At 36.3% G+C, this 20,410-nt stretch overlaps 3 protein-coding genes across 6 annotated transcripts; 2 read left to right on the plus strand and 1 right to left on the minus strand.

The window, feature by feature from the left end:
* LOC18603281 lies at positions 2,908–10,782 on the plus strand. Of its 2 annotated transcripts, none has more exons than XM_018119448.1 (24): positions 2,908–3,115; positions 4,608–4,825; positions 4,997–5,102; positions 5,204–5,305; positions 5,432–5,491; positions 5,578–5,656; positions 6,002–6,149; positions 6,575–6,698; positions 6,880–7,048; positions 7,226–7,254; positions 7,502–7,650; positions 8,020–8,122; positions 8,247–8,342; positions 8,424–8,479; positions 8,576–8,699; positions 8,902–8,964; positions 9,069–9,128; positions 9,213–9,374; positions 9,492–9,565; positions 9,646–9,739; positions 9,830–9,966; positions 10,049–10,129; positions 10,197–10,302; positions 10,376–10,782. In XM_018119448.1, the coding sequence occupies exons 1-24, from the start codon at positions 2,948–2,950 to the stop codon at positions 10,445–10,447; spliced, it is 2,580 nt and encodes an 859-aa protein (XP_017974937.1). In that variant the 5' UTR covers positions 2,908–2,947; the 3' UTR covers positions 10,448–10,782. The 2 variants fall into 2 exon arrangements, with proteins under 2 accessions (XP_017974937.1, XP_007035221.2); XM_007035159.2 differs by having other exon boundaries at positions 5,435–5,491.
* On the minus strand, positions 10,954–14,305 carry LOC18603282 (heterogeneous nuclear ribonucleoprotein 1). Of its 2 annotated transcripts, XR_001927529.1 has the most exons (3): positions 13,871–14,305; positions 11,870–13,176; positions 10,954–11,414 (listed from the first exon to the last, which is right to left on the minus strand). XR_001927529.1 is itself a non-coding variant. In XM_007035162.2 (2 exons), the coding sequence occupies exons 1-2, from the start codon at positions 14,090–14,092 to the stop codon at positions 12,007–12,009; spliced, it is 1,392 nt and encodes a 463-aa protein (XP_007035224.2). In that variant the 5' UTR covers positions 14,093–14,305; the 3' UTR covers positions 11,652–12,006. The 2 variants fall into 2 exon arrangements, 1 of the variants encoding a protein (XP_007035224.2); XM_007035162.2 differs by lacking the exon at positions 10,954–11,414 and having other exon boundaries at positions 11,652–13,176.
* Positions 18,077–19,922, plus strand: LOC18603284. 2 transcript variants are annotated; one of them, XM_007035165.2, is made up of 3 exons: positions 18,077–18,336; positions 18,435–18,526; positions 18,627–19,922. In XM_007035165.2, exons 1-3 carry the CDS (start codon positions 18,253–18,255, stop codon positions 19,573–19,575), a joined length of 1,125 nt encoding a protein of 374 aa, XP_007035227.2. In that variant the 5' UTR covers positions 18,077–18,252; the 3' UTR covers positions 19,576–19,922. The 2 variants fall into 2 exon arrangements, with proteins under 2 accessions (XP_007035227.2, XP_007035226.2); XM_007035164.2 differs by having other exon boundaries at positions 18,438–18,526.

The raw sequence follows: 20,410 nt of genomic DNA on the forward strand, positions 1-20,410 counted from the left end.
AATTTTTGCTCACTGATACTCTACCTAAATCAACTTGATATATTTTATAAGCTTTTGACTGTAAGGTATAACCAATGAAGATGCCCACTTTTGCCTTTGGCCATAATTTATCTCTGAGTTCATCTGGCACATGTTGACAGCAGATACTCCTACAAATCTTTAATTGATCAATAGAAGGCTTGTTGTCATACCAAACTTCATAGCGAGTTTTGTCATTGAGAGATTGAGTTATCAAGATATTTTGCAAATAAACTATAGTGCTGGCTACTTCAACCTAGAAGCTCTTTGCAAGCCTTTTTTCCATATAGAAGACATTTAAACATCTCAACAATAGTTCTATTTTTTCTCTCATTGACACCATTCTATTCAAGGTAGTGTGGAGCAGTTAATTGGTGAAGAATACCTTTTTTTCCAGATAACTTGTGAAATCTGAAAAAGTATATTCTCCTTCATTATCTGTCCTCAATGTGTTGATCTTGCAACTAGATTCATTCTCAACTCTGGCTTTAAACTTCTGGAACATTGAAAACACCTCTGATTTGTGCTTAATAAAATAAATTCAAGTCATTCTTGACATGTCATCAACGAAAATGGCAAAGAATCTGCTTCCACTTAGTGAAGACTCACTCATAGGACCAACAACATCAGAATGAACAAGATCTAACTTGTTAGTTGCTCTATTAGAACTTGCCTTTGGAAAAGGATTCTTGGACGATTTGCCAAATTGACATGAGCTGCACACAGAACCAGATTTATGCAATATTCTCATGTCACACACATTTTTTTTGTTTTATTAGTAATCCAACTTATTAGGTAGGTTATATTTTCTACCAATCACAATCATAGTTTTGTATATATATAGGCCTTTATCAAGGCATCCATTTCCTTCAAGCATCTTGCCCTCCAATTCCTTTCTATGTGGCTCGCATACTAGGTGGCATCTTTTACCTAGATGGGAGCAACACCAAATCAAATCCATATTATATTTTGAAAAAAAAGGTGGCTTACTAGATGACCACGATACCGTTGTTTGATTCAAAGATGATAATAAATATAAGTTACGTATCCTAACCTTGTAAAATGTTCTATTCGAACAGAAAGTAAATAAGGTGGATAAATCAAAATCCCTATGAAGAAGGAAATGAAATAAGATCATAGAGTGAGATTAATAACCCGACACTTATGTGAATTCGGGGACGAATTCTTTTTAAGTGGGGAAGATTGTAACACCCCATACCCTTAGTATAGAAGCCAAAGGAAAATTTTTAAATAAAATAATATTAAAATAATATCGATGTCAAATTAGTTACATTACATGAAGAACGTGTGATTTGTACAATTTGTATAAGTGGGGGAGAGAAAGTCAGAAAAAAATTCTAAAGAAAGCTTTAGTGGGGCTCGCGTACCTTCATTAAATTAAGAGAGAAATAGTAAGTATATATTTAGATATTATGGTGATACTTTGGTGGAGTATGAATTTGACATTTTATTTGTATAAGTGCAAAAGAAGAAAGATAGAAGAGAATTGAAATTAAAAGAATGATGGGAGGATCTAATTGAAAGGAATAAGATGTTGAAGGGTGGAATTGCAAATAATGAAAAGTTAAGGGGTGAAGTTGTAATTATCAAAAGTTGAAAGATCAATTTGTAATTTATGAAAAGTTTGGAGGGTCAAATCGTAAATTAAAAAAATTGGGAGACCTATGTGCAATTTCACCATTTTAAGTTAAGAGAATATTTGATGTATATATTTTTATTTTGAAAAGCAAGATGAAATTTAAGGTGAATGCAAGTTAAATGCAAATGGAAATGAAATGATAAGGGAAACCATGGTTTGGCAAAGATAGCCGATGGAATTTAAAGACAAAGGTGTAATCATTACACTTGATTTGATTTAATAAGAAAAAGAAAGAATAAATTTTGTTGCATGATATCCTATTGATTTGAAGGAGGCCAAATAGTATTCAAGAGTGGAAAAATGCATGAAGCCTTATTGTGCTTGGCTACTCCATTTCTCTTAGTACCCGTGAGCCTATTTCTTGCCATTTTCCTATCATCAAGCTTCATTGCTCTTCCAAATCCACCTTGTTTGAAGAGATATGAGTTAATTCTCATAGTGGTCAAGAAATACGAAAGAAAAAGCTTTGGATCAAGAGGAAGAGAATATGGATGATCCACAGGTTCAACCAAATTATGGTAAGTAGAACTTTGATTTTGGTTATAGATTTCTTAAGAAAATGAATTAGTAATTGTGGAAAATTTTTTGTGGCAGCAAAGCTCTACAAGGTTTGAAGGAGAACAGTTGCATGCATGTCACCAAACCGTTGTTACATGGTGAAAATTGAGGTATAAAGAAAAGGGCTTTGGAGGAATATTGAAGTGCATGAAAGTCCAAGCCATTCCGAAGGTAAGCATGCAATGTCAATTGATTGTGCTATCTTGGGTACTATCTTGGGTACGGTTAGGAAGAATGCTTATACTAGTTATGAGTTTTGATGTTGTGTGAATGTAATGTTTTAAAAAAAGTAAAGGATAGAAAATTATGCATGTAAAGACTTGAGAATTCTTTGGTAAAGTTGCTGCCTATATATATATATGCAAAAGATTATTTGTGAGGGAATGCTAATTATAGCATGAATTGAACTATTTAGTTAATGGTTAGTACTTGAATGAGAAGGGGGAATAGGCTATAAAAGCATAAAGCTAAGTGTGGCAAGCTTAATAAAACTCTATAACGCTGTATAAGTCAACATTTTTGCTAAAGGGCCAGCTCTGGTACATTATTAAATTGGCAGCATAAACTTTCTTGCTCTATCTTAACACAATAGTTTAATACTTGGTTGTGAAGCATACTGTATATATATAGCACTCTATAACAGAGAGATTTGAGACCCAAGTTTCCTGGTTTTCATTTCTGTATAGACTAAACCTTCAGCTTCAAGATACAATGAAGGTGGCTGTGATCGGAGGCGGGATTGGTGGGCTGGTTTCAGCTTGCGTTCTTGCCAAAGCAGGTGCTAACGTTGTGGTGTATGAGAAAGAAGAGCAAGTAGGTGGCCTGGCCAAGACCTTCAATGGCATTGATTTAGACCTCGGTTTCATAACCTTCAATCCCGTAAGCTTTTGCTCTTAACTTGTTCCAATCTTTTCACTGTTTTATTTCCTTATTTTCCCTTTCTTCATCTCATGATTCTTCGCTCTTCAAACTGACTATTTTCAGCCTATAAAAAATCAAAAACCTTTTCTTCTTGTTTTCTGTTGAATGAGATCAGATAATAAGTCTAAGATTATCAGCAACTCGATCCCCTTGTCCAAAAAAAAAAAATCTATATGTACCAAATTATTTATAGTAAGTTACCATGCATGAAAATATGTACGCAATAATCTTACTATTTTTGCACTATATGGATGATTTAACGGACAATATCCCTAGCTATCCTCCCCAGTCCCCCATGGGAGAAATAATTAACAGCTATTCAAATATTTTTCTTTTTAGTGCAAAGGGCATAAGATTTATCCCTTTCATTTAAAAATAAAAAATAAAAAGTTTTACCTAATTCCTATCAGAAATCATTTGAGCAAAGTCAAAGCATTTATATGTGTATACACAAAATGAGCAGATATTAAATGTAATATTATCATATATATATATAAAAGTATTAGTATATATATATATAATATAGTATATATATATATAATATATATATATATATTGTCATTAATTNTATATATATATATTGTAATAATTTTCTACATTGGCAGCTATATACTTTTCTGATTAATCTTTCTATATGTAGACTTGAAAATTTATGTTACTTCCCCAACAAACCACGACTTGTTTATTATAAAGAGCAATCTCCAACGCAATCAAAAGAAAAAATCTTCTACAGGTTGGAAATATGTCATAGTCGACAAGATCTTCTAATTATGCCATAAATAATTTAATTTGATTGTGATTTTTATTTATTATTTGAAATTTTATATTGATCTAAAATATAAATTATATATGAAGCAAGAAGCAAGGGAGCTTTTAAATGAAGCAACCGTTAAAAAATTAAAAAAATACCAATAAGTAGCAATAATTGTACAAATATAATACGTACACTGAAAACAATCAATAAAATAAACCAATCTATGATTCTGTTAATTAATTACTAATTTAATATTTCTTCCCATGTGATTGAAATTAAGGCTTAATTAATCTTTCTTATTTATTTAGCAAATTAAGAAACTCAAATTTTGTATATCATATATTTGGACTGATCAAGCTCAAAATTCCCAGTTCCAAGGCAAAAACCAAGTGTTTTTTGCAGACATATATCATATATCCATGTGACAAAGCAGTTGAGGACTTAGTAAAAATGAATGTCATCACAATCTGAATAATTTATCTTATATATATTCTCACACCTTTGTAATGTTTTTGTTGAGATTTTTCATCTTTGTTTTATATATATATATATATATATAATTTATTTTCTGCGGCTGGGAAAATTATTGGTTAAAGTTTTGAACACCCATTGGCATTGAAAAATTCTTGCACTTAATATGAGATAATAATATTGAGGTAGATTGGTTAAGTAATTGGATAATTACAATGGCTGCAGGCAATGAATCCAAGTACTTTGGAGTTGTTTGATAGCCTTGGAGTAGATGTGGAGGCATGCAACATGTCATTCTCTGTAAGCCTTGACAACGGCCAGGACTATGAATGGGGCACTCGAAATGGGTTTTCGAGCTTGTTTGCTCAGAAGCAGAATGTGTTGAATCCATACTTTTGGAAAATGCTCAGGGAAATTATTAAGTTCAAGGATGATGTGATTAGGTAAATCATTCTCCCTATCTTTTCTGATAGACCTATGTATATTTGGCTATATCAAGATTAAGATGCAAAACACAACATGAACTGATGACTACATATATATATAACCCCACATTTTATATTTTTTGCTATAATCTCCTCTCTGAGTCATGACTTTCATTGGAATCATCGCAGTTATCTTCAAATGCTCGAAAACAACCCAGATATTGATGGCTATGAAACCTTGGGACAGTTTATTAAGTTGCGGGACTACTCTGAACCGTTTCAGAAGGCCTATCTTGTTAGTAAGCTGAAGCATTGCATGCCTCAGCTTTTGTAGTTGATTCAATTTGTTTTTCCCCATGTACTAGTGATGATGACAATGTCATTTCTTTTATATAGATCCCAATATGTTGTTCAATATGGTGCTGCACTGTGGAACAAGTCATGAGCTTTTCAGCCTTCTATACTCTTTCAATTTTTCGACGCTATCATCTACATCAGGTATATATATCCATTATTTTTCATTGTTAAGATTTCCATCCATAAATTCTTTCCTATGCTACTTGAGTTTTTCTTCATTATTTCCAATGTAAAGGAGTTTTCCTTGTCTAATTTGGTTTCTGATAGCAGCTACTTGGGCGCCCTCAATTGCTGACTGTCAGCAGACATTCATATTTTGCAAATAAGGTGCTGATCTATGGTTTCTTTGACTCCTCCAAGTTCCCATTTTAGTGTTTGTTGTAGGTTTTTTGATTCTATTCAAATAAAATCAGGTCAGAGAAATGCTGGAGAGCAGAGGATGTCAAATAAGAACTGGTTGTGAAATACATTCTGTTCAGACCGATGATGATGGTAAAATACTTTACCTCATTAGGTACCGAATTCATCAAAAACAAAAAAAGTTTTACGCCAGACACTTTTCTGAAAAACAATGGTAGATAAACTATGAAAGAAAAACTGTCACTGACTGTCATGGATGCATACGTTTGAATAGCAAAAGCTTACATAACACATAGCAGAGGAAGGAAAAAGTGTAAATGTTCATCATCATGAGTATTCTTAAGCACAACTTTTTGGGTTTCTTGTTTTGGACATTAGCATTTTGCAATTTCTTCAGGCATTATCTGGATGAAAGGAAATATTTTCCTAGCAGAAACTTTAGGGAGATCCAAATCTAATTGAAAGAAGTCTTACCAGGTAGCAACATTGTATTTGGAGATGGTTTCCAAGAAAAGTACAACGGATGCATAATGGCTGTTGATGCTCCAGCTGCCTTGAAATTACTAGGGAACCAAGCAACATTTGATGAACTGAGATTACTTGGTGCATTCCAATATGTCTACAGGTATCAATATTTCCTTAAGTCTAATTATTGTCCTTTTATTGCATAATATGAATTCATTTCCTGAAGATTAATCTTTACTTTTGAGTTTTGACTGCTTTTGAAGACTGTCAATACTCTTCCCAAAAGAAAAAAAAAAGCCTCAGAACTAAATGTGCAGTGTTTTACCTCAAACTAAATGCTAGTAATGTATCAAAAGATAGTGACTGACAGCTACCTTTTAAAGCTAGTACTCCTGTTAGTAACTTCATGCGACAAAGCTAATAACGACCTTGTCAAATTATAAGATATATCCCCTTTCACTGTCAAGTGCTTAATATCCTTCTCTTTTTCCTATTTGATGGAAAGTGAGCTACTGAGATTGATCAACCTCTCATCATGTCAAGCTAATTAACTGCTGATGCAAAATTTGGTGACTCTGTTGGCAGTGATATTTTCTTTCATCGAGATGTTAAATTTATGCCCAAGAACTCATCAACATGGAGTGCTTTAAATTTTGTTAAAGGCGCAGAAAACAAGGCTTGCTTAACATACCTGCTCGATGTGCTACAGGTATGTAACAAGTTCATCTGTGTAAAAAGAAAAAAAGAAAACTGCATGTATAATCTTTCAATCTATCAGTTTGCTTCGATATTAAGATCTCAGGATATTGAGTATACTGTCAATCAGGATGAGAAGTAAATTAGGAAACTTTCAGCTCTTTGAATGCTGTAATTGTTTCCTTGCTTAACAGGATGTTGGTGAAACAAGTGTACCATTTCTTGTAACCATTAATCCCGATCAAACACCAAAACAAACCTTGCATAAGTGGTCAACTGGCCATCCAATCGCATCTGTTGCTGCATCAAAAGCTTCTCTTCAGCTAAATCAGATCCAAGGGAAGAGGGGAATCTGGTTTTGTGGTGAGTTTTTCCGCCTAATTCATCTGGAGTACACACAGAGACAATATCTTTTGATCACATTTTCAGTCAGCTTTTTGTGGACCAAGATGCTTAACATACCTGGATTTTCTTGCCAGTGAAAATTTTGAGGATATTGCTCAATGACTCATCTAAATAACATGTTTAATATTTTTTCAGGATATGGCTTCCATGAAGACAAATTAAAGGTAGTGATTTCTGCTCATACCAAATAATATCAATGAATCAATTTTACCAGCTTCAGGTAAAAGCTTCTAAGTTTAGGCTGCAATATGCAGTTACATCTTCACTTATAGTCATTTCACATTTCATATTGACTACTCAAATCTGTTACATTGAGGGAAAGTTTCCTGTAATTCATTTTTGCTATTGCCATTATTTCTTTCAAGAATTATAGTTGCATCCAGTTTACAGCAAAGGCATAATTCTTCTCAGGCTGCTATGGTCACTGCAAATAATCTCCTGGGAAAGCAGTGTTCTGCTCTTAACCAGCCAAAACACATAGTACCCTCTTTCATGGAAACAGGAGCTCGTCTTTTCGTTACTAGATTCCTTGGACAATATATATCAACTGGCTGCATAATGTGAGTTCTTAAAACAATAAAAGTGCATCTTTCATATCATTTCTGTTGTTGCCTGTAATGATGTATGCATATTTCTTTGCTTAGAAGGATCCTCCCCCTCTTTATTAGTTATAATTTGGGTCATGCATTTTTCAAAGATGATGAACTCTTTGTTTGTGTTTCCAAAGATAATGTACATGAATTGAGGGGTTAGCTACACTATTTTGTGTCTCCAATCAGCATTGCAGATTGATTTCATTTCTATAGTCACAAAACCTTGTTATTGTCAAGTTTATTTTGACCTTTACTCTTTATTCTTCCTCTTCTCCTTGTCATAACTTTACCTCAAATGATGTTGCTGGTCTTTGCTATGTGCCGTGGCATCACCAGCATATTAGAGGAAGGGGGCACAGTTTTTACATTCAAGGGAAGCATGAGAAAGTGTTCTGTTAAAACTGTTCTGAAAGTTCACAATCCACAATTTTACTGGAAGGTACATCTTTGATAACCTTTCAGTTTTCACTACAAAAGAACCTTGTCTTCTTTTATGAAATCATCTCATTTTTCCTCCACAAAATTCCCACCACTACTTACAAGTATTACAAGTATTTTGCCAGGTTATGACAGAGGCTGGTTTAGGCCTTGCAGATGCCTTTATCAATGGAGATTTTTCTTTCACAGATAAAGAAGAAGGTCTTCTGAATCTTTTCATCGTAAGATAAGAGATCCAAATCAATAGCAAATCATATTTTTCTGATACACTTTATCAGCACCTAAATTTAGTTGCTATGCAGATACTCATTGCCAATGGAGATTCCAATTCTTCAGCCACAAGACTGAATAAAAAAAGGTTTGCTGCAATCTGCAAAGAACTTAAGACTAAAATTCTAGCATGATTCATATATAAAATCAGTTCATTGATTATTTGCTTTGAGTTTGGCTTCAGAGGTTGGTGGACACCTTCATTTTTCACAGCTAGCATAGCATCTGCAAAGTATTTCTTCAAGCATGCCTTAAGGCAAAACAGTGTTACACAAGCTCGTAGGAACATTTCTCGCCATTATGATCTGGTACGAGATTATTTGCATGTGTAATGTCATTGCTTTCCATGTTTAATTAGTCATTCAAGGGCATCTTTTATAATTTAGAGTATAACACTTTTATCTTCTAGCTTCATTACCAAGATCAGGAAACACATTATATGTAATACAGTTGGACTTGACTTTAGGCTTATCAAGCAAGCTTACAGTTCTTCGCAAATTGTGTTTGCAGAGTAATGAACTTTTTGCTCTCTTCTTGGATGAAACAATGCAATACTCCAGTGGAATATTTAAGGTCAAGATAACAATTTCTTTTTATGATTTTATTTTAGTAGTGCATCAACGGAGGAATGGTTTTAATACTATAATGAGACTTTGTTATGTTGGATTATTTCATAGAATGAAGATGAAGACTTGAAGGTTGCACAGCTAAGGAAAATGTCAAGTCTGATTGATAAAGTAAGAGTTCATAACTGTTTCATTCTGCATCTTCCTTTTCTTGCTCTTATCTATTTCATTGCTTTCCTTTATCACAACATACAGGCAAGAATTGAGAAGCATCATGAAGTTCTGGACATCGGATGCGGTTGGGGAAGATTTGCCATTGAAGTTGTCAGACGAACCGGATGCAAATACACGGGCATCACTCTTTCAGAGGAACAACTGAAATTTGCAGAAGCAAAAGTAAAGGAAGCTGGTCTTCAGGTATCAATATGATCAATGACATTGGCCTGCAAAGCACACCTTTACTTTTTGTCCTTTGATGTTTTAGAATATATACACTTTTCTCCTCAAGTCCTTAATTACCTGCTTCATGATCAGGACAATATCAGATTTCTTCTTTGTGACTACCGCCAATTACCTGATACTCGCAAATATGACAGAATCATATCTTGGTGAGTCCTTCGGCCGCTTTCGTATTTACTAACATCCATGCAACAAATAATTGAGACTGACTGTCTATTGCCTTCTTCAGTGAGATGATAGAACATCTAGGCGATGAATATGTTGAACAGTTTTTCAGATGTTGCGAGTCAGCATTGGCAGAGGACGGGCTACTTGTGCTTCAGGTAAAATGATAATGACAGTGTGTTGGCCAAACTGTAGACTGATACACTGCTAATGGTTAAGACAGTTAAGACTGACGTACATTTCCCCAGTTCATATCAATACCGGAGGAGCGTTTCGAGGAGTACAGGCGAAGTTCAGACTTCATAAAGGAATATATCTTCCCTGGTGGATGCCTGCCTTCCCTGAATAGGATAGTAACTGGCATGGCTGCTGCATCCCGACTCTGGTAAAAGAAATCCATTGCTCTATCTCAGATTTACTTTTTCGTTTTGCCCTACATATGTTAATTCGAAGTAATGCAAGTGCAGTGTGGAGCATGTGGAAAACATCGGAATGAATTACTATCTAACACTGCGATGTTGGAGGAAGAATTTCCTGGAGAATCAGAGGTATGATGCTAGTTTAACGAAATCAGAACTGCAAAGACGAATTAATATGTTGTGTTTTTTTCCTCAGCAAAATTCTAGCTTTGGGGTTCGATGAGAAGTTCATGAGAACGTGGGAATATTATTTTGATTACTGTGCAGCTGGTTTTAGGACATATACACTTGGAGATTACCAGGTAGGAATTTATTCCACTTCCTGTTATGTGATAATCAGAAGTAAATTGTGACACCATTGATTCCTCATTGTAGGTTGTATTCTCACGCCCTGGCAATTACAAAGCACTTGGTTATCCATACCAAGGTTTTCCTTCAGCATACTAAACTGTGGCTGCGTCGAACCATCTACTCTAATTACTTACGCAACGTGCTTCTTAAATTTCCATTGTAATATTATTATCATAATTTGCTGAGAGCTTGAAATAAATTGTCATTACCCACAATAGGTGAGGCTTGCACTTTACAGCTATCCAGGGTGTACTAATGATAAATTTGAGTGCTTCCAGGACACCTGAACCCTCTGGTATCATCGTCAAGGGGCCAAAGTCTCAAACCCCTCCCTGCTAATAAATGCTTTTCAGCATTAAAATCCCAAAACTGAAAGGCTTCCACACCAGGCAGGATTTATTCTACGTTGCTAACTCAATTCAACTGCCTAGGAAGTTGACACTCAAAACTACTAAATCCCATTATTCATTGGGACTACCCGCGTCACCAGGCCATTAGTCTACCACCTCTATTTACATTAAGAATCAAATAGTACCACCGAATACCATTCAGAAGAATTTAACCTATTTGCCTGTAGAAGGGAAGAATGAAGGGCCCCAGCATTAAATGTTTGGCAAATAATTCATTCCAAAACTAAAGGGAACTTTTAAGGACATACTTTTCTGATGCTCTCTATCAAATAATCAGAAATCACACAGTAAGATCTACTCCAAAGAATCAAAAGGCACACCTAGATAATTAGGGAACAATGAGATCTTGATCTGGCTACCAGCTTTGTGTCAACATACCCCAGGCTGTTTGCTTCAAAAATTCAATTCCATGTTGAATAAATCCCCCACAGAATCCCGAATGAAGATCAGGAACTTTTTGACTTCAAAAGCCAGGAATTTGCAGAGTCGGCAGCAACTGGATGGGGAAGGGTCTCTCTCAGGTTAATCAAAATTTCAACCGAGCAATCCTCTGCTGAATAAACCCCACACTGAACAACCCCCACCATGAAGCTCGGGTTCAGCCATGAGTGGACACTTTCACTCCACCTTTGAACTCTCGAGCATCTCTCCTCCTGTACAACACAAGGGCAAATACAGGGGGAAAATGATTATGCCATCCTCAAGTGTCAACTACCACTACGTTTATCGCTACCATTACGAACTGATCAACCCAAGTGACCCATAGCTCCACTGCTATCAGTAAAAATCCTTGGTACATCTTCGTACCCTACTTGTCATATCAAATCAAGCATAATTATCTATCATCAAATTTCCTAGATGATATAAATAACAATAAAATACTCAAAACAGCCAGACAACACAAATATAAGTTATATAAACTAATATAGCTTAAACACTACCGTAGATAAGAAAAGTACCGGAGCAGCAAGTAAACAAATATAAAGCAAGCCAAATTTAAACTACACTCAATAGCAAAACTAAATAAAGGCATCTATTATGCCTCAAAACTACTTATTATGACTAGCAAAATAGATACTGCAAACTACTGGGATTCAAGCAATCCAACCGGTCCCAGGGTGATTTGACATCCAACTTGAGCCTCTCCCGTTGCTGCTGAAAATAAGAAACCATCAAAACCACAAGAGCAGAGAGAACGCTATCCACAAAAGAGGTTGAGATCCAGTTGTCTTTCCAGTGATTGAATCACTGTTGTTGGGCTTGTCGGCCCTGAGCACCACTGTACCCACCACCATAACTGGCTTGTCCACCATGAGGCCCATTTGCCTGCGTGCCCCCATAATTTCCAGAACCTTGTGATGAATCAGACCTCCATGATGCATTTCCGTAACCTGAATTTCCATTTGCATCACTATATCCACTTCCCATGTAGCCACCACCACTCCCTTGTAGATCTCCTCCACCTGGACCAGAAGCATTACTATTTGGAGTACCACTGGAACGACCTCCAACAGCCCCATACCCAGCATTCCCATAAGATCCATCATTTCCACCATACCCACCATATCCATAACCTTGACTCCCGTACCCTGTTGCTCCAGTGGGAGATTGGCCGGTACCTGCAGAACCTGGACCACCACTACCAGCACCACCACCTGGGGCACCCCAAGGAGCAGCACTCCCATAACCCATAGTACCATAACCAGAAGGAGTTTGAGTACCCCATGAGCTTCTAGGGGCACCAGGTGGGCCACCTGCATAACCAGCATTGGGGTTCCCATAAGCTGCGCCTGCAGGGCCACCATAACCAGCACCAGCACCACCATAATTGCCATAACCACCATAACCAACACCATTATTAGCCGGACCATAACCATAACCAGGTGCACTATATCCCGACGAGCCATAAGGTGGAAAGCCAGCTCCAGTACTCTGGGGCTGCATGTACCTATTGGAGTCCATACGACCATCATAAGAACTCGCGTTCCCACCAGAAGCACCATAGCCCTGGTAACCTCCACCACCACCAGCACCACCACTCATAGTTCGGCTAAGCCCACCAGGATTGGCATCTTTAGGGAGGGCTCGCTTCACTTCAACTTGCTTGCCATTCAAATCATGAAAACTCTTGTGCAAAACCCTATCAACTGCATCCTCAGCATCAAAGGAGATAAAACCAAATCCACGAGGCCGCTGAGTATTCTGGTCATACATGATTACTACATCAATTACATGACCATATGCCTCAAAGTATTGGCGAAACCCATCTTCAGTTAAGGTAGGAGGCAACCCTCCAACAAAAATCTTCTTGGTCCTAATATTTCCACCACTTCCTGAATTTCTACCCTGATTAAGATTTCCAGATCTAGCAGATGTTTGCTGCTCCTCTCTTGATAACGCCCTCTTTGCCTCAACCTGGGAAACAATTATCATGTATGATTATAATGGGGACTGACATTAAACAGCAGGCACGTGCAACAAGACACGCAGATAAAATCACAAACTTGGATGCAGTAGCATTCATGCAAATCACCAATATCAAGTAAATAATTTAAAGTTTTCATTTTCAAGGGGGATCATTCATAACATTAAATTGATCCAAAAAACTTGCTTTTAAAAGAAATTCACCATGCAATATATGGACTAATACAAGACTCAGTTATTCCTGCAAGAAAGCAGCCTGAGATTCCATGCAGAAATTAATATCTCATTAGCCTTTGTTTCCTCTCAAATAATTCACCAGTGCACCTCAGCCACAATTTAAAAGCAAAAACAGTTGCTACGATAACCAAACAAGACCTTAACTACAGAATTCGTAACACAAGAATATAGCATGCATTATAAAAATCCAAGTAAAAACATAAAGCTCATAAACTTCATAAATTTTATAATTAACAATAAAATACCACCGAACATGGAACAAAACAAACATCAAACGGTAAATCACAGAATACTCAATAATCAAAAAATCATATATCCATCTATACCCATCAAAAAACCTAAATTCATTTTCCACCTAAAATTAGCATTAAAAGGAAAAAATCCAGAAAACAATAACCCTAAAGATACCCATAAAAAAAAAAAAAAAAGAAACCCAAAAGAATCTCACCGTTCTACCATCGATGGTGTGTTTTTCTTGAAGAACAGTATCGAGAACGGACGGATCTGAGAAGACAACGAATCCAAACCCCCGGGGTCTTCCGGTAACCTTATCTCTCATAACCACGGTCTGCAAAACGTTTCCATATTGGCCAAAGTATTCCCCTAACTTGTCCTCGCTTGTTTCCCATGATATCCCTCCAATAAACAACTTTCCCTGATCTGAATCCATCCCCCCCTTTACCTCTTCTTCTTCTTCTTCTTTCCTCTCTTCTGTTCTTCAAAATCTGAAAAAACAAATGAATCTTAAATCTTTTTTTGGGTAGGGTTTTTGGGGTTTGGGATTTGGGGAAGAAGAAGAAGAGAAGGGTTCGTGGGCGAATTTGGGGTTTGAGAGAGAAATTGCGGGTGAAGAGTGGGGGAGGAATAAAGCAGGGAAGGGGGGTGTGACGGATGGGGGAAGTATGCGGATTGGACGGTGGAGATTGGGGGATATGTTAGACTGGACGGTTTCGATTTGATTTTAAGGGGAACTTTGGGTCGTCTCCTAGTGAAACATCCTTTAGGCTGATTTTGGAATATTGGCTGTTTTTGTTTGATATCTCATGTGATGTGCACGTGATCCAAACTTCTGATATTTTTCTGAACGTCATAAATACTTTTTTTATGGGATTTTTCTTCTTTTTTTTTTTTGTGCATGGTTAAATACTAGTCGAAATAAATAGAAACGGGAAATGGAGATGTGAGGGTTCCTATCCAAATTCCTTTTTAAAAGAAAAAAAGAAACAAAATATTCGAACTTAATTATTTTTAATTTTCAACAAACACAAATTAATTGCTCAAATGCGAAATTTCCAAATAAAATTTTTGTTTAGAAAGTATTAAAAAAAGGGAAAAAGAGTATCATATTTTCAATATTTTTCCCTTTTACTTGTTATTATTTTCTCTTGTTAATTATTCCCCTGTCTATCCAAAAAGGACAAAATCACTCTAGCCATTTATTTTCTATATTTGTTCCATCTTTGAATTGAATTTGGATCATTGAATCCAAACACTCATTAGGCATCCCAAGGAATCTGAGTTGTGCTTCCTTTTTTGGTGTTCACACATCCTGAAAATCAAAGAAAGCCTTTCTCTTTACGGAACTTTCCAAGGGTCCAACCAACGTTCTTATTTTTCGAAATCCCATTGGAGCCAATAACCCATTATACCCCATTCAAAATGTCCCCACATGAACCTGATTGGGGTAATTTATGTCATCCACCTCTTTGTCACCATCATGGTTGTAGCGTCATCAACGTTCTAATGGGGAGATTAGCATCAATTTGGGTTCAAGTAATCAAACCATAGTCCCTCTAGAGCAAGAACAAACAGTACCCTTTCAGTTTTCTAAAGTTAAGTTGCAAGCTGTTGAATACCATATTACGATCAGACAATTGCAGCATCTCCAGCCTGATAAATAATTTGCGCAGGAATGCTAGCTATGAGGTTATAGGGGACGAGGCTGTGTTAAACTCAGCTTGTTCTCAAATAATATTGAAGAGAAGTACATAGATTTGATTGTTCCTGGACATGGTTGAAATGGAGTTTTGGGACTAACATTGCAGCAGCAGTCGAGTTGCTTGATCCCAGACCATGAGCCTGCTGCGCTGGTAAAACTCTACCAGCACCAAACTATCAGACGTTCAGGACTGCAGTTACTCCCATTCGTTGGTAGCAATTGACAAGCCATATATGAACAGAACTCTAGGTTTAAGTGATGACATTCTTACAATCTTTGGAGTTCCTTTCGCAATTCAAGTTTTGAAATTGTAATCACTGGCCTAGAAAGATGAAAGGTGTTTATGGTATGCTTAATAATTGTATAAGCTTCACCAAAATATTCTAAATGTACTAACACAATCTTGAAAATGGATTAAAAATGAGGCTGGGGAAGTTAATGCCTAGCACCAGAAGAGTCGTCATTGGTGGGAAGAGCTAGCTTGACTTCCAACTTGCTTGCCATTCAAATCACGAAATGTCTGGTGCCCTTTCAACTGCACCTTCCGAGTCCAAGGAAACAAACCCAAACCCCTGAGGCCGTCTATTATTCTGATCATGGATCATACATGATCATCTGTGGATTAAGTCACATGACCATAAGGTTCAAAGTATTGGCGAAATTCATCTTAATTTGGTAATTAAGGTATCAGGAAAACCTGCAAACACATATCTTCTTGATCCTCATACTTCAATCAGAATTTCTACCGGGACTGAGTTTCCCAGCTCTGTCAGACTGTTCCAGCTCGATTCGAGGCCTGACCCTCACCACATCAACCAAAAAACTATTAATATATATATATATGTTACAACGATCCGTAAATCAAATTAAAGCCTTCCTTTTCCTTTTAATCTCAACTTTTGTTCTCTGTCTCACGTTCTACCATCAATGGTGTGATTGTCTTTGAGAACAGTATCAAGAATTAAAGGGTCTGAAAAAACAATGAAACCAAAGACTCTGAGCCTCCTGGCACTGAACTTGTCTCTGATCAGCATAGTCTGCAAAACGTCACCATATCGGCTGGAGTACTCCTCGAGCTTATCCTCGTTTTTCTCCTCTGTAATCTACCTAACGAACAGCTTCTGCATATGATCTGAATCCATCTCTCTTTTTCCCATTTTTCTTTCTTTAGTTGTTACTCCCTTCCTTCTTCCTTAAATCAAAGTCTAAAACCCAGACAACCTGAAAACGTACTTGTGAGTTTATTTATTTATTGATCAAAATGGCGTTTGAAGGTGGTAGACATGGGGAAGGGTTGAAATCGTTCTGATGGTTTTACTTTTCTAGTTAAATTAAGTTTTTAAATGCTTTTTCATAGTTTAAATCAACTTTCATCATATTTTATTTTACAATAGATAATTAAATTGGGTTTTGAATAAGGTTTTTAATAATTAATTTAGTTTAAATGTTCTTACTTGGTCACACCTGATCTTAAATTTCAAATAAAAAACATATTCACCTTTACAAAGTTCTATTTTATTTAAGACACAATATCTAAAATAATAGTTGAAATATTAGAACAAATTAAAATAAATTCTTATTTTTTATTATATTTAATTAAATTTTTATATTTATTAAATAGATCTTTATCACTAATGTTAGATTAACTATCGTTAGTTAAACCTCATTTTAAGTAGTGTTAACATGACATGCTTATATGCTATGACGACGTGAACGTCATGTTAATATTACATCAGCAACATAAATATAGAATGACAAGTGATGCTTTAATCAATAGTAATTAATTAATCATTATTTATAAAAATTTATTAGACACAAAAATATATATATATAAAAATTTAATTGAACACTATTGAAAAATAAAAACTTATTTAAATTTTATTAAATAATTTAAAATTTTTTTAAATATTACATCTTTATTTTACTATCTTCATAAAAAATAATTCTTATTTTACTACACAACAATACAAAACATAGACAAAATTTCATATAAACCTTTACTACTAATTGTTACCATCAACTTAATAACTTTCTTCTTTTACCCAAGGTGATCCTTAACCTGTCTGAGTTTCCAATCTCCCTTTAAGTTTAAGCATTAGGTAACCTGTCTGATATTGACGCCTGAATAGTGACTTTGCTTCCATTTCTTGGTAACCACGTTATTAACCTCTTGTCTCGCCTATATTACCACTAAAAACAAAAAATTTCCCGAGCTGCCAAGACTACAAGCACAAAAATCCAATCCCTGAAGACACCCATCTTTCTCTTACTCTAGTACAACCTGAAAAATCAACCAGACAAGGTTAATCTCAACTTGGTAGAGTAAGTTTTTGTGCATTGTTTGAAATGTACAACTGGAAAAACCAACCAGACAAGGTTAATCTCAACTTGGTAGATTAAGTTTCTGTGCCCTGTCTGGAATGTACAGCAGGAAAAACCAAGCAGTCAAGGTTAATCTCAGCTTGGTAGAGTAAGTATTCGTGCCATGTCTGAAATGGAACATACAACTAAATTAACATAAGATAATATGGCAGCAGGGCAAACAGTGAGTCAATTGACAGCCGCATTTTCTTTTTTAGCAATTCAGATCTAAAGAAGAACAAAGTCATGTTTGTCCTTTTTCTTATTACTACTGAACTCTCGTGTGCCCACCAACAGCTTGGTCCCCTCTATCATCATTAAAGGTCCCAACGTTCTTATTTTTTCGAAATCCGTTGGAGCCAAATGGGTTTTAAAAATCAACCACATCTCGTTTCTCTTTCTTTGAGCTTTGAGCTTTGAGCTTTTTGTAATATCTTGAGGAAAGGGAATTTTCTCTCAGCATGGATCCTTCCTGACTCAACCCATCATTCCTTCGTTTGTGCGTGGAAAACTTCACCAGAGAGTTGCTGATGGGGTGTTTCCTTGGCTGTTTTGGGATTTCTACAAAGAGGAAGCGTAGAAAACCGGCCAACCGGATTCTCCCTGGAGATTCAGTAAGCTTTTTTGTGTTTTCTTGAAAGTTTCAGCTGGATTGCTTCGTTTACTTTCATTTATTTGTAGTTTGGATTTTGCTGCTTTACTGATTTTCTAGCAGAGACTTGTTACCTATGAACCCTTGGATTCCTCTGTTTCGATAAACCTTGACATCCCAGAAGAACCCATTGCCTCAAATCCTCAGCTGTGGTCAGTTGCTGATACATAGTCTCACATTTTGTACTTTTTATGAAAGGGTTTCTGTAATAAGTACCTTTAAAACACTCACATATTCCCTTGTTGACTGCAGTAATAAGCCTAAGGAGAGGTTGAGCATCAAAGTAAAGAAGAAAGTGAGCTTCAACTTGAATGTTCAGACCTATGAGCCGATTCCAGCTGAAGAAACCACTACATATCAGTTTTTACAGAGTTTTGAAGAGAAAGAAAGTGAAAAGAATGGAGCAGAAGCAGGAAAAGGTAGCTTGCTCTCAAATTCATTGCAGATGGGTTCTTATCCTACCAACTACAGATACCAAAACTGTCGAGAAAGCTATGATGAAGAGGATGAAGTGGCATTTGAGGAAAGTGATCTAGAAGGTGATGATTGTTATGATGATGATGATGATTATTATTATTATTATGATGGAGATGATAGTGATAATGTTGACAAAGATGTTGATGATCAAAGACAAAGACAAGAAGAGTTCTTGGATCAATTCGACTCTGTAAACATGGAATCAGCAAAGGGAGCTTCTTTGGTTCATTTGGACGAGGACAAGGCCAAGAACAAAATGACACTTTGTGCTTCAACAGATGGAGAATCGAAGTCAATTGGGTGTGGAAATGCAAGAATCAGAAGCCAATATCTATGTTCTGTATTGAATCCAGTAGAAAATACTACCCAATGGAAAGAAATCAAAGCAAGAGCAGCACCACCACCTACGCACTGGTGGAGGAAGGAGAATATTGCGCTAGAAGAAGAACCCCAAACACCCTTTAGTTCAAAGCTGAGTTCCAACCTCCCACCAAAATGTAATCAGTCAAGGCCTCTACTGCAAGACATAGCAGTTGATGCTAGCCTCTCAAACTGGCTAACTTCACCACATACCGATGCGTCCAAAGCCACGGGTAGCACCAAAAGTTGCAGCGTTGCATTTGATACCGTGTCATCAAAGAAAAGCATATGCGACGGATCATTCTCTAGGAGAAGTAGAGAAGATAGAGTGATTTTAGAGATCACCAACTTGGAGTCCTTATAAATCACATGCTCCAGTCCTTTCAAGGTTACAATGAAAGTATACGGAGCAAGCTATGAATTCAATTTCAGCCTATTCCCAAAGAGTGTTATAAGAAGAAGAAGAAGAAGAAGAAGAAGAAGAAGCAAAGGCAGCAGCAAGTTGCTTCTCCCATACTCCAAGTTATATAATACAAGGGTGTGCAAAAGTTGGAGGTGTTGTTTGTTTGTATGCCGGTTTATGATTCTTTGATTCATTTCTGATTGCTTGATAAGATTTGTTAATGTCAGTAGCCTTTGGCTCTATTTGTTCATGCTGTACCGTTTGTATAAGGATTGACCATTGTGTTGAAGTTGAACCATTTAATTTCAGGGCTTCTCAAAACATTATTCTAACATAAACAAGGAAGAAATCTGCTCGCGTTCTCGCATTCTATTGCAAGGCGAATAGGAAGGTAGAGGTTGCACAAGACAGAATACACCAGTAAAATTCAACAAGCTTTGAAGTACAACTTTCTAGAGATAAGTTTGGAGTTAGGGTTCCTAACTTTAAAAATAAACAGATTCTCCTAGTTAATTCTGGGCTTCCAGTGAGTAGCACTGGCAACCTGGCAGCAAGTGGTGTAGCAGGTCTCAGCGTATATTCCTATGGACCAATCATACAGCATATCGTGACAAAAGATCCCCAACAAATAGGGTCCATGGAAGTATTTGTTCTAAATATAGCACCCAATTGACTTCAATCAGAAGTATTCTTCAATGATTCTCACACAACATAAGAATATGGTGGTATCAGTTCAAAAGTTTTCGGTGCTCAAATTTATGAAACCTGAATTACAACATATCCTGGGTTCATTTGC

Source organism: Theobroma cacao, chromosome 4 (genome assembly GCF_000208745.1).
Source record: "Theobroma cacao cultivar B97-61/B2 chromosome 4, Criollo_cocoa_genome_V2, whole genome shotgun sequence".
NCBI lineage: Eukaryota > Viridiplantae > Streptophyta > Magnoliopsida > Malvales > Malvaceae > Theobroma > Theobroma cacao.